Source organism: Cibotium barometz, chromosome 10, assembly GCF_041138505.1.
Source record: "Cibotium barometz isolate CiBa-2024 chromosome 10, ASM4113850v1, whole genome shotgun sequence".
Taxonomy (NCBI): Eukaryota; Viridiplantae; Streptophyta; class Polypodiopsida; order Cyatheales; family Cibotiaceae; genus Cibotium; species Cibotium barometz.
In genome coordinates, this window is record NC_141055.1 from 24,681,272 (window position 1) to 24,693,915 (window position 12,644).

Genomic DNA, 12,644 nt, shown 5'->3' on the forward strand with positions numbered 1-12,644 from the left:
CCTCCACCCACTTGTACCCACCATTAAACATGGATGCAATATCACCATTAGCACACTTCTTTGCCATCTGTAAGCTATAAAGTGTTGGAAGCAAGGATTGCGTAACTCCCTTTGCTCGCAACCCTAAAGTGATTGACCTGTACATTGCTCTGTAACCTTTCTGGCTAATACTTGCTGAGTCACATATATCAAGCATCTCTTTGGGTGTGACAATTTCTTTGATTTCCTTCAAGAAATGTTGACGAAGGTTCTCCCGCAGCTTATCATTACCAGAACCTGTTATCATTTCCATGATATCCTTCTCCTGAAGGACATGCTGAAGAAGGGAGACATTAACATTGTCCTCAGCGTTGTTACATCCTAGTATAGCTGTTGCACATGCCCTACAATCGCAAGTGTCACCCATGAGAGATGCTTTAATCATTAATTGCTTCTCAAAGTTGCTATAATTCCTACAAAATTTTTTACCTGGTTGTTTGTTTACGCCTCTTGCATGCGCCTGCTATCTTAGAAAGTAACCCAACAGCTTTACGTTTTCTTTGCCTTGCGTGATATCCAATGGGAAGGTGAGTGAAATGGTGAACACGACACCCAAGATTACGAGTGGAGTGTTGAAGACGAACATAATTATTGGTAAATTGATTTATTGTGCGCACATGATCTGCTAAATTATTCTTCTGCACCTCAAGCTCCTCTGAGAGCTATTTAATCCTCTGCATCAAACTATTGATCTGCTTAGTCGATGCCGCTTGAAGCTGGTCGAAGGCAAATTGTGTTTGCCTCTTTCCAGCTGCCTCATCTAGCCACAACATGTGTAATCTCCTACAATAGCCAAGAAGCCCATTGAAACCATCACCAACAAACTTAAAAAAACTTGTAATGCTTTTGAATGGTGGAGGGGCACCAGATATTGGATCTGGTGGATAAAGATTTCCATCAATCCAAAGATCAATGGCCTTTGCTCCTTGCATTCGAAGCTGATCGTATGAAATATTGGATGCAACATGTCTACTGCATAGGGTTGCGTATTCTGTCTCCAAATCAACCTAAAGGCGAATCTTAGAAGGCTTATTGGTGATGTCTTGTAGTGCCATCTACAAGAAAGTAGGCTTGTAAGCTTGGGTTGAATAGGAGTGGAAGGAGCAGGATATGGTATCAAAAAATAATGGGAAGAATGGAGATGAGGGTTGCTTCTCTAGAGCTGCATTGTGGATAGAGAAAGAAGCCAGAAAGGGAGCCAAAGAAACATAGAGAGGGTTGGCAATGGTGAGACAAAAATGCAAAGGAGACAATGGATCATGGGAAGCTTCTTTAGTGCAAGCTATGGCTGCTAAGCAATATAGAGAGAGAATACATCATGAAAAGGTTCTTCCGTGCAAGTCATGGCTACTACTGTGGATTTGGAGAGAGGACCAAGTATTGTAGAGAGAATGCTCCTGGTAAGCTTCTTCCTTGCAAGCCATGGCTACTACTGTGGGTTTGGAGAGAGAAGGCTCATTTAGGAGTACAGACCTGCTAGCTATGGAGAGAAGACCAAGTATTGTAGAGAGAATGCTCATGGTAAGCTTCTTCCTTGCAAGCCATGGCTACTACTGTGGGTTTGGAGAGAGAAGGCTCATTTAGGAGTACAGATCTGCTAGCTATGGCTTTTGGAGTAGAGAAAGACGCTTTTTTCCATAGAGAAGGAGTGCAGGGCGTTTTAGAGAGAGGATTTAGAGAGAGAAAGAGATCTGGTGCACACACAAAAAAGGGGGAAAAAGTGACAAATTTTTGGAATGTTTGGAGTTCGAAAAGGTAGAGAAGGCTATGATAACTGACTGACAGCCCATTACAAAGTTTTAAAGTCACCTAGGTGGCCAGATCTAAGAATATCTCCTTTTTTTCATTTTTTTTTTGTTTTTGCGAAAAATCAAATATAGCTTTTAGGACTAGGCCTCTAGGCTTGGTCAAAGATGGATTAGCATTTTAAGCATTTCACTAAACGTCCAAATTAAAGGGCCCAAGAAGACTCCATTGAGTTCCTAATGCGTCTTCTTGATCTGCACCCTTCGAGGATTTCTCTTCACCCTTACTAGTTGACCTCTCCTCTTTTTACAATGGTGGCATATTCTCAGTTCTCACTTGTGCTATCCTCCATGTGACCTTTCATGGTATTTAGCATCTACACCTGCAAAAAAAGGAGACATTTTCACTTGAATGCTTTTAATACCTTAAACCAATGCTAACAAGTACTCAAAAAATATTGGTACACACATGTTAATTAGGTAAATTGCTAAAACTGACACCTGTTAACAGTAGATAGACAACTAGTTAACATCTACTAACACTAGTCAAATGCTAGTTAACACATGTTAACAATAGACAATCTGCTAGTTAACACATGCTAGCTGTAATGTAGCAAAACTAAGGTCCAAAATATGTAAATAATGGGCCATGGGCAAGGCTACTATAAACAGGGCCTTGGATTCATTGTAGGCATCTTTTTGGTTATTCATATCTTGGATATTTACATGTACTCTTGGCTTCTTTAATGGAGATAGCCTTTCATGGTCTAGGGCTCATAGCAATCTTGATAGCCATCCTCATGGTGAGAGGTTAAATCACTTAGGCCTTATGCACATACCTTCTTTGCTACATGTGCATGTGGATTTCTTCTCTATTCATCATAATTACATGGATTTCTCATATGTGTTATGGATGCTAGATGTGGACTTTATGTGTTGATTTCTTGATATTTGGTCTAGATCCATTCCAAAACGGAGTGCATAAATAAATGGCTTGAAGTATATTTGAGACACTATTGTCATGATATGCAAACATCTTAGGATGAGGGGCTTTATCTTGTTGAATTTTGTCACAATTCAAGCAAGCACTTGAGTATCAGGATGTCACCTTTCAAGGATCTTTATGGGTATCAAGTACATGTGCCATCTATTGCCTTTCATGAGGACAAAATGGTTAATCCTTTGGCCAAGGAATGGTTGAAAAGGATGAGACAGCTTCTTCAACTCTGCAGACAGCAAGGACAATATGAAGAAGGCTCAAAATGTCAAATGCGGAAGAGCATAGGCATAAGATGGAGTTTGAAGAAGGTGACTATGTGCTACTAAAGCTTCCTAAGAGTTGTCATAACATCCTCAAGGGATCTTCCAATCCAAAATTGGCTCATAGATATTATGGTCCATACATGGTAGTCAAGAAGGTGGGTGACTTGGCTTACAAGCTTGATTTGCCTTCTTCTACAAGAATTCATGATGTGTTTCATGTGTCCAACCTTAAGAGGTTTGTGGGTACTCTTCCTCCACAAGAGATTGAAGAGCTACCACCCATGGACGAAGAAGGGGAGATCATATATGAGCCGGAAAGGATTGTGGACAAGAGGATAATGGAGTTGAGGAATAGGAACATTGAAGAATTCCTTGTTAAGTGGAAGCAATTGCCCATGGATGAGGCTACTTGGCAATATTTGGAGTATTTGCAACAACATGGCCTACTTGAGGAAGGTGTTTCTTGACCAAATGGCATGAGTTGTATGAATAAAATGGTCAATACTTAGGAGATTATATTCATGCTATAATTTTTGGACACACACACTCACTTCCTCTCTACCTCTTTCTCTCCTTCTGTGTATCACCTAAAGTAAAATCATTTATACATGCAACTGGAAGTGAAAACAGAAGAAAAGAGAGAGAAAACAACAGACTTGCACTAGAGAAGTGGCCCAACGATCATCTCCTCTTTTTAGCTACACCACCTCGCTATTGTCGTTGTCTATTTTGACCTCCTCTTTTCGGTGGTGTAGCTCTTGTCTGCGATTCTGGCGTACTTTCACGCCTACATTTTACTACAAAGGAGCCCATTCCCTTCTTCAAGGCCACTTCCTTTCAAAATTCGAATGTAGTTGTAGCAGACAAACCAACTGGACCTACCAAAAGGTTGAAAAGAATAAACATTGCATGTAATAATTACTTCAAGAGGAGACCATTCCCTTCTTCATGGTCACTTCCTTTCAAAATTCAAACATAGTTGTAACAGACCAATTGGGCCTACCAAAAGGTTGAAAAGAATAATCATTGCATGTAATAATTATTTCAAGTGGAGTGCCCTCATGCAAAAGTGACATATCACACATGTTTTTAAAAAAAATCCTCCCAAAATCTAGAAAAAATATACCTTGGAATATGCTAATAATAGGTCCTACTTGTGTATGCTTATTAGCATGAAAAGTGTATCATGTTAATGTGCTTATACCCATTTGTCATATTGTGTATGGGATCACATATCTTTTACCACATTCACACACACTTTTGGCACTTTTAGGCTTCAACCTCATTTGCCCATCATATTCTTGCCATGGGTGGTTATTCCAGTTAGAGTGCTTGTTGTTGAGCCACTTGCTCAAGGCATTTGCTCAATGAGTCAGATGTACATAGCACATGGTCCAGGAGGTACGTACATATCAATTTTTATAGTTCCATTGCTCTATTACCTCGACATGAATGGTTCGGGATAGTTTGCATGGGATGATTCTTCTTATAGTGACTTGTACAAGTGTCCCACATCATGACTACATCCCTAAGGATGTAGATGACACCGGAATAGATAATGATGATGATGATGTATCTCATATACATACACATGATGATGTATTGCACATACACATATGTTGATAAACATGCACATGATGATACACACACATGAGAGTATTGATACACATTGATGTATGTGATGATATTTTGTATGAGTTAGATCATGTGGGTACGATCTTAAGGGCAAGGATGGCACTGAGCATTGATGGTGACAATACTTTTATGCTTATCTACCTTCCTATGGATCATTTGGATACATTAGATAATCATGAAGGCATACGAGAGGATCGAGAGCATTTGATTAGTGATGCATCCACCATTGCGCATGAGGTTAGAGATACTCCAAAAGATACCCATGAGCATACGATGGACCATGAGGAGCTTAGGCCTGAGGTTCTTGTGTTAGATGTATTGGGCTATTCCTCTAGAGTTTTCACATGTGGGGATATCTATGGTTCAACCACTATTTTAAGCTTGCACGGTCGCTGTAGAGCCCAAATTTGCACTGTTCTTCTGGTGCAGCTTCCCCAGCCCTCCAGGAGCAATTCTGATGCATTGGATGACAAACAATGTATTTTTACACATGATTAAAGGTGTTTTTATCTTGTAAACTACTGTTTCTCACAATCAGTGTACTCAACTTCATTATAAATGCATCAATGTACTCAACTTCATTATAAATGCATCAATGTACTCAACTTCATTATAAATGCCTCAGAAATGATCCTAAGTGGCTAGGGGAGAAGTGCTAGAACAGTGTGAATTTTTGGCCTACATCGCCTGCACAGAGGCCAAATTTGCATTGTTCTGGCACAACTTCCTCAGCCCTCTCCAAGAGCATTTCTGATGCCTTGGGTGACAAACTGGCACATGATAGACACTCCATGTTAAACAAACATGATGACACCGAGACATTGTAAGCAAAACTTAAAATTTAAATTATTAGAAGGTTACAAATAAAAGCCAAATAGGCTTGTTACAAAGGGGGGTTTGAAACAAAAGAGTTGCTTCAAAAAGCAGATTAACATCTAAGATCTCTAGATCATATCGCGCTTGCCTCGAATACGCCAAGCTAGTTGCATGTCCTTGGCAGAAATGGTAATCCTCTTTGCATGTATTGCAAGAAGGAGGTTGGGTTCTTCAAAAAGCCGAACAAGGCAAGCCTCGATGGTTTCTTGTAATGCTTCAAGGGCAATCCCCTGCACACGGAACTCTATTCTATATCGTTGGAGAATCTCCTTGACTGTGTGAGCGAAAGGGGCTCTTCTTATCAGTAACTCAGTGTTCCTCTGATAAAACTTGATTTCTTGTAGAGCCCTATGCCCTTGGCGCATCCTACTCCTTGGAGCTCTCTGTGTTGTGTTGGTGCGTTGGCGAGGTTGGTACTTCCTTGGCTTGAAGAGCTTAACCTTTTTGCGCTTGCATGCACTTGCAGTAATCTCCCCTTGATCTCTCTCATAGTCTAAATCCTCCTCCTCCTACTACTGTGGTACCTGTGTATCAAGTTCCTCCCACGTAGGTAGGGGACCTCTTCTTGGTCGTAGGGTCTTGTCACCTATGGTGATGTGCAATGTAGAAATGTTTTCACTAACCCAGTCGAACTTCTCATCATTGGACTCTCTGTCTTGATCTTTGGGTGGCTGCATCATGGGGTCTCCTTCATGCGCTTGCTCCTACTAGAAGGGCTTGCATATGTGTGCGTTGGTATTGTTGTGGGAGGAGGGCTGGACTGTGGTGATCCCATTGGGCATGTCCTAGAATCCCAGGGGTCACTCTTCCGTGGTATCACCAGTATGTGGTCGTTGGGTGCCTTGCACTATGTTTTGTGAAGGTATGGTAACACGTGCGGTGTTCTTGGTGCATGCCATATCCATGTATGATTATGCCTACTGTGCTAACATGGTGATGTACTGGTGTCCTTACATGGGTGCCTACGTAGATCTTGAGCTCAAGCTCTCTAAAAAAGTGAAATAAAAATGAAGTGAGTGAAGGAACTATTAATAGTTTTTTTTAAGGGAAAAAAAAACCTAACTAAACTTATTTTCTTTGCCTTATTACATCTAGAGTTGTGTAGGTGCATGCACAACCCAACACCTCCCTTGTCTCCTCATTCGTGCATGCCAAGCACCATGCCTATGGGGAGCATTGGTCTGCAACCATTCAAGGCGTGCCTCTTGTGCAAGCTTTGATTATTGGGCCCGCTCCCTAACCAATACCCTTCTAATAACCGATTGAACATCTCTTGTAGATAGTTTGTATGTGTTTGTCCTGCACAAGCTCCACCTCCATGTCTTGTATTTTTAAAATAAACACCTCTTGCTTTATAATGTGATTTCTCCATCCCTTGGGTACTCCACATGTCGAGCAATCCATACTTGTTCATGAAATACACACCATGCATATAAACTATGTGTTGTACATATGACAATATAATTTAATTAGAAAAAGTCCAGGTTAAAACACTAGTTTATTTTTTTATTGTATAACTTACTATATAGTGTGTTACTTTACTCTCTCCCCAAGCACCTAGCACACTTTTTGGTGAATTCTAGGATATGTTGTTGGAATTATGCTCGTTCTTGGGCAGTTGTACTACTTTGATTCATAATACGAACAATGTTATTGAAATTTATCCAAAGCTGTTTGTACATATTTACAAGAGCTAGCATTAGACAATCTACATTTGTGGTGATTACACACAGGTCCCTCCAGAGTCCCCAAGTCTTCTTTGAATTTTCTATGTTTGCTGGCTTCTCCGAAAATCTCCTTGCCTTTTGCTCCAGTCATGGGGAGACCTTTTGAGCAACCTCGTATGACATACAAGAGGCTTGCTTATTCACTTCAATTTTCACATTTCTGCCATGGCGGCCCAGAGAATTCAAAAGATGCTCTAATTTACCAAGGGCTACAACTTTTCTCTCTTGTGTAGGCATTGTGAATGCATAATCAATATGGCACTTAAGCAATCGATCGAAGATTCTCATTAATGCATGAAGTGTGGAAAAGTGAATATTCTTTAGTGGAAAATTAATAATGGGGCTCCAATTTGAATTTATGTTTAGTTCTCCTAGCATATCAGGAGACATGACACCTTCCACCCATCTTGCATTTGGTTGTTCCTCATCTTCATCCGTCAGTTGACTCGGTTGGATCTACTGCATCTTCATCCATCAGTTGACTCAGTTGGATCTACTGCATCTTCCTGTTGCTTCTTTCCTTTCTTGGGACCTTTCAAGGCATCCTTCCCAACAGAACCAACCTTCTGCATACCTTTTCTATTTGTCTTTTTCTGCCTAGGAATATCAATCTAAACATTGTAGTATGGACAAGGCCATCTTGATGTTGTGCCTTGAGCACAATCCATCATGTATTTAATTATCTTCAAATCTCCCCCAAGATGCCAATCCACCTTGAACTTTCCTATGTTTTCTACATCTAAAAGTTGACCATCAATTTGATTTTTGATTACATCTGTTATCCACAGAGTCCTTTCAAACATCCATGTCAATACCTCATGTGTCTCCTTCGGTACCTCGAATGCACCAAGCCACCAAACCTCTTTCTCAGATTGCACACTAAAACCTGGTTTGGTAGTCTTTTCCCATGTACATATTATGACCTCATTCATGAGTGTAATGCTCTTACGTTCCAGCTTCCAACCTTTCACAATTTGGTACTCATCTAGCTTGAGCACAAATGAAAGTGTGCTCCCCAAAACTGTAAATAAACGGTAATTTACAATATTCAAAACAAAAAATCGTCTTCATTTTATACTGAAAAACATGAATAGTAACAATTTCAAGTTCTCACCTTCTGGTGAAAGACCATAGAACTTCACCATAGCTTATTGTAGTCTCTCAATATGAACAAAGATGTTATTGTAAACATCATAGTGAAATTATGTACTTGTCTTGATTTTCTTTCTGCTCGACCCTGTGTCTAATGTTAGTGTGCCCTCAACGTGATAAAATTATCCTATAGCTTGCTGCACATCATCATTATTGATATGCTTGATATTGTGAATCACCTTGAGTGTAGGAAATAAAGTGCCAATGATCCCTTGTCTTAGAAATGCATCTTTTACAACCTAACAAATTTCTTGGTACACTTTCATGCTAATTCCAGCCGCATCACAAGCATGTTGAATTGATGAAGAATCGATGAAGGTGGTAATTTCGCTCACCACATTACTGACAACAGCTTAGCGTATTTCAGGATGATGAGGGTCAGTAATTATTGAGAGAATATCCTTGGTATTCAAAATGACTTTGACCAAATCCTTCCATCCCTCTTCGTTAGAACCACACACCTCTTGCAGAAAATGCATGGTAGAATACAAATCATGACTATTTTGTTTAAATCACTGAATGCATAATGGAAGTTTATGTTACTTACTTTGTTGTACGAATCTTTTTCTTCTGTACTTCACTTTTGAACGTAAGAGATTCTATACCAGCCAATGTCTTTTTGCGTTCACCCAAACACCATTTGGCGTTGCTTTGAGTCATTTGATAAGTTCCTCTAACCTTTGAATCTTTGCATCCTTCTTCACATTCTCTGTTGAGGATCTCTTTCATTTTATCTGATGATGTTTTAAGTCCTTCTTGACATTGTAAAAGGGTGAATTGTGATGCTTGCAATTGAGAATGGAGAATATGGGTTTGTCAAGCTCCACTTGTAGTCAATCTTTTGTAATATCCTATAACAAGCCAAGCTCTCCTTTACCACAACAAATTGTATAAAAGATGATAAATCACAGAAAGGAGGGTTTGCTCTTAATGAAGGGTCAATTAGATAGAGACGCCCATCAATCCAAAGATCTACATTTTTCTCCTTAGCTATCCTACGAGCTTAGACAGATTGTTCATGATTAGGATGAGTCTTTTTAGAGCTGCCATACTCTCTTCAGGAATACGAATGTGTAAATCAATCTTCCGTTTTCTAGCTTCACAAGGGGCTACATACATAGCTTGCAAAGACTCCATAGATAAGCAGACGAAGAAGCTAAAGCAGAGAGATCCTAAGAGAGAGAGAGAGAGAGAGAGAGAGAGAGAGAGAGAAACTGTTAAAACTTTGGTGTTGGAGGTTTGTTGTTGGAGGTTTAACACAAATCTATTTTTTTGAGTAGAAAATAATATTTTTGATATACAAATATACTAACATGGAGTTTTTCATCAATAAATTGTATTTATGAGAAAAATGTTAAAAAATAATTTTGAAAGTCCCCACAATTTTGGGATCTTATGGATGTAGTAGTTTTTAACATTTAGTTATGTTTATGGGGTTGTGGGGACCTGACAATTAGTTATGGATGTACTGGCTTCTGACATTTGATGTAACCCTTGAATTACAAGCTTTTTAGAAGGAAAAAATATTTTCATCATACGTATTGGTTGGGTGGTGTTTTTTTCACCTCAAAATGTAAAAAAATTAAAAATAAAAAATTTTATTTTTTGGGACCCACCTAAACACGAGAATGTTTTGTTGATGTGGAAACCTCAAAAGGGAGATCTCGTGGGAGTTAATGAGGAAAGAGATTTCAAACTGACAAAGAAAGATTCAATTTGTAAAGAATGAAGATAAAAAATTCAAAAAGTAAGAGAAAGTATGAGAAAAGTCAAAAAGTGTGAGAGAGTATGAGAATATTGTCTTTAAAAAGTGAAACTAAGAGGTATGGCTGATGTGGCAAGGCAAAAAATAAGAGTCATCATAACCTTTGTCTCCCTGAAGCCCAACTTTTTAAGCTCTAATCTCTTAAAATTAAGAATCCTTAAGAGGTCCTTTTTGGGTCCAAAAAATTCATAATGAACATGGGACATCCTCCATATCATACAATCATGAAAATACCCAGCTTGTCGTATGGTACCATGGAAGTAGCCACATCATAACAAAAGACAAAACCATGAAAATAGACAAGTCAAATTCACAACATAAAAAGACAATGAAAAGAGTTAGACAGACACACGCTAAACGAAAATCACATGCCTTGATCGTATATACTATCCCATCAAAAAAGGGCATGGAAGGCACCATATCAAGCTATGAGAAAACCCCTAAGACATCATGAAAATGCATTATTGTTGTTTAGAACGATGATGACCAGTGAAAGGGTATCAATAGGAGTCATCGTAACCTTAAGCAAGTTATTGTTTCTCTAAAGTTTTATTCGTGGGCCTGGAAGCTTGATTGGGGGGCTTCACACACCTCCGACTAGCAGAAAAATAGGCCAGGTGACCGTGCGAATTCCCTCACCCCACGCGGCTCTGAAAGCTTCCTGCCGGCTCTCATCAAGCAGCTCCACGCCCCGGCTTCTCGCGCACTGCAGCATCGACCAGGATCCCAAGTAAGCCAGGAAATCATCTACTCGCATCTCCTTCTTGCACTCAAAGCGGGTCACTGGCCCTGCACTGCCATCGACGTCGTCGTCCAGCACGGGCTTAAAAGGGAAGGGCAGGCTGCTGAACTTATCGAAGACGACGCGCGTGTTAGGATCCCAGAAAGGCCCCGTTTCCCTACAGAATTCCAAGTACAGAGCATCCACCTCGCTGCTCACGGAGGGCCCAGTGTAAGCCCAGGCCGCCAGGATTCCCCCGGGCTTTCTTAGCACATGCTTGACCTGGGCATAGAACGAGTCAAGGTCAAACCAGTGCACAGCCTGCGCCACTGTCACCAGGTCCACCGAACCCTCCCCTCCCACGATCCTCTCCAATTCTTCCTCCGACATCTGAGCAGGCGTGCAAACGTACGTCAGGTTCTCCCTACTCTGTGCATGCTTGATCTGTGCCTCGCTCACATCGGTTGCGATCACCGTCTTGTAGTGCTCTGCGACCTGCCAAAGAAGACGAATAGGATCTAAGCCAGCCAGAGGGGGAGAGAGGCAGAGACAGAGGGGGCACTCACCGCTACTGCTGCCTGGCCGTTGCCGGTGCCAACATCCCAAGCTCGCTCATGGTGAGGGGTAAGAGAGGCAAGGAAGGAGAAGAGGGAGGGAGGGTAATCAGGCCTTCCTGCCGCGTACAGGCTCGCTTGTTTGTCGAACAAACCCGCCATAACGCACGGCAGTGTAAACCCGTCCTCTATAGATCTGATACCACACGCATTCATATACCACACCATCCTGTTTTTTCCAACACAACTTTAAAATCTAATTAATATAAAAATAAGATTTCCAACAAAAACAATATAGAATAAAAAAAGCATACCCTAAAGAATTGGTACATCTTGTCACTTTCTTTCAAGCTTGAAATGTCAACCCTCTATAGTATTTGTACCAATCCTTGGTTACACGTGGTCCAGGAGGTATCCATGGCCATCAAGGCTATCCATGGAGGTATCCATGGCCATCAAGGCTATCCTTGGTTACACGTGGAGGTATCCATGGCCATCAAGGCTATCCACCTCCAAAAACTTTGACCATTCTTACAATAAAAGGCTCCTAGGGTAGAAACCTCCTCACTACATGAAAAACATGTGTTCATCGAGAGAGTATCCTTCACCTCCAAAAACTTTGACCAGTCTTAAGTCATTGTTGAAAGTCACAAAAACATGTGTTCTTGAGAGAGTTTTATGTGAGGTTGAACTCCAATACCAATACTCACACATGCCCAAAACATATAGTAAACATGTGCATACACAAGTACACGTACATAAGTATTCTTTTCTTTTGCAAACTTTAAAAATAAAATCTTAAGGAATGTATATATATATATACACGCACACACACACAAACACATAAATATATAATACATACACATACATGAATGCATACATACATACATACACATGTACACACATACATACACATGTACACACATACATAAACACATAAAATCTCAAGGCATGTGTGTGTGTGTATATATACACGCACGTGCGTGCGTGCACACACACACAGAGACACACAAATATATATATATGCATACACATACATGAATGCATACATATATATAAACACATGTACGCACATGCACACATACATACATACACATATACATACTATTAGTATACACACACACACACACACACACACACACACACACATACATACACACATACATA

The 12,644-nt window shown here is 40.3% G+C and overlaps 1 protein-coding gene across 1 annotated transcript; it reads right to left on the reverse strand.

Annotated features, from left to right (window-relative positions):
• Window positions 1-10,557: 10,557 nt before the first annotated feature.
• Window positions 10,558-11,679, reverse strand: LOC147634692 (uncharacterized). The gene is made up of 2 exons (XM_086803833.1): window positions 11,490-11,679; window positions 10,558-11,418 (listed from the first exon to the last, which is right to left on the reverse strand). The coding sequence occupies exons 1-2, from the start codon at window positions 11,637-11,639 to the stop codon at window positions 10,786-10,788; spliced, it is 783 nt and encodes a 260-aa protein (XP_086659959.1). The 5' UTR covers window positions 11,640-11,679; the 3' UTR covers window positions 10,558-10,785.
• Between the last annotated feature and the right edge of the window lie 965 nt (window positions 11,680-12,644).

What these genes read in the sequence shown, in the direction of transcription:
- LOC147634692 (XM_086803833.1), bottom strand. Translation starts at nt 11,639, where the DNA reads ATGGCGGGTTTGTTCGACAAACAAGCGAGCCTGTACGCGGCAGGAAGG. An exon ending in ACGGCCAGGCAGCAGTAGCG is followed by an intron (nt 11,419 to 11,489) that starts GTGAGTGCCCCC and finishes CTTCTTTGGCAG; the next exon opens with GTCGCAGAGCACTACAAGAC.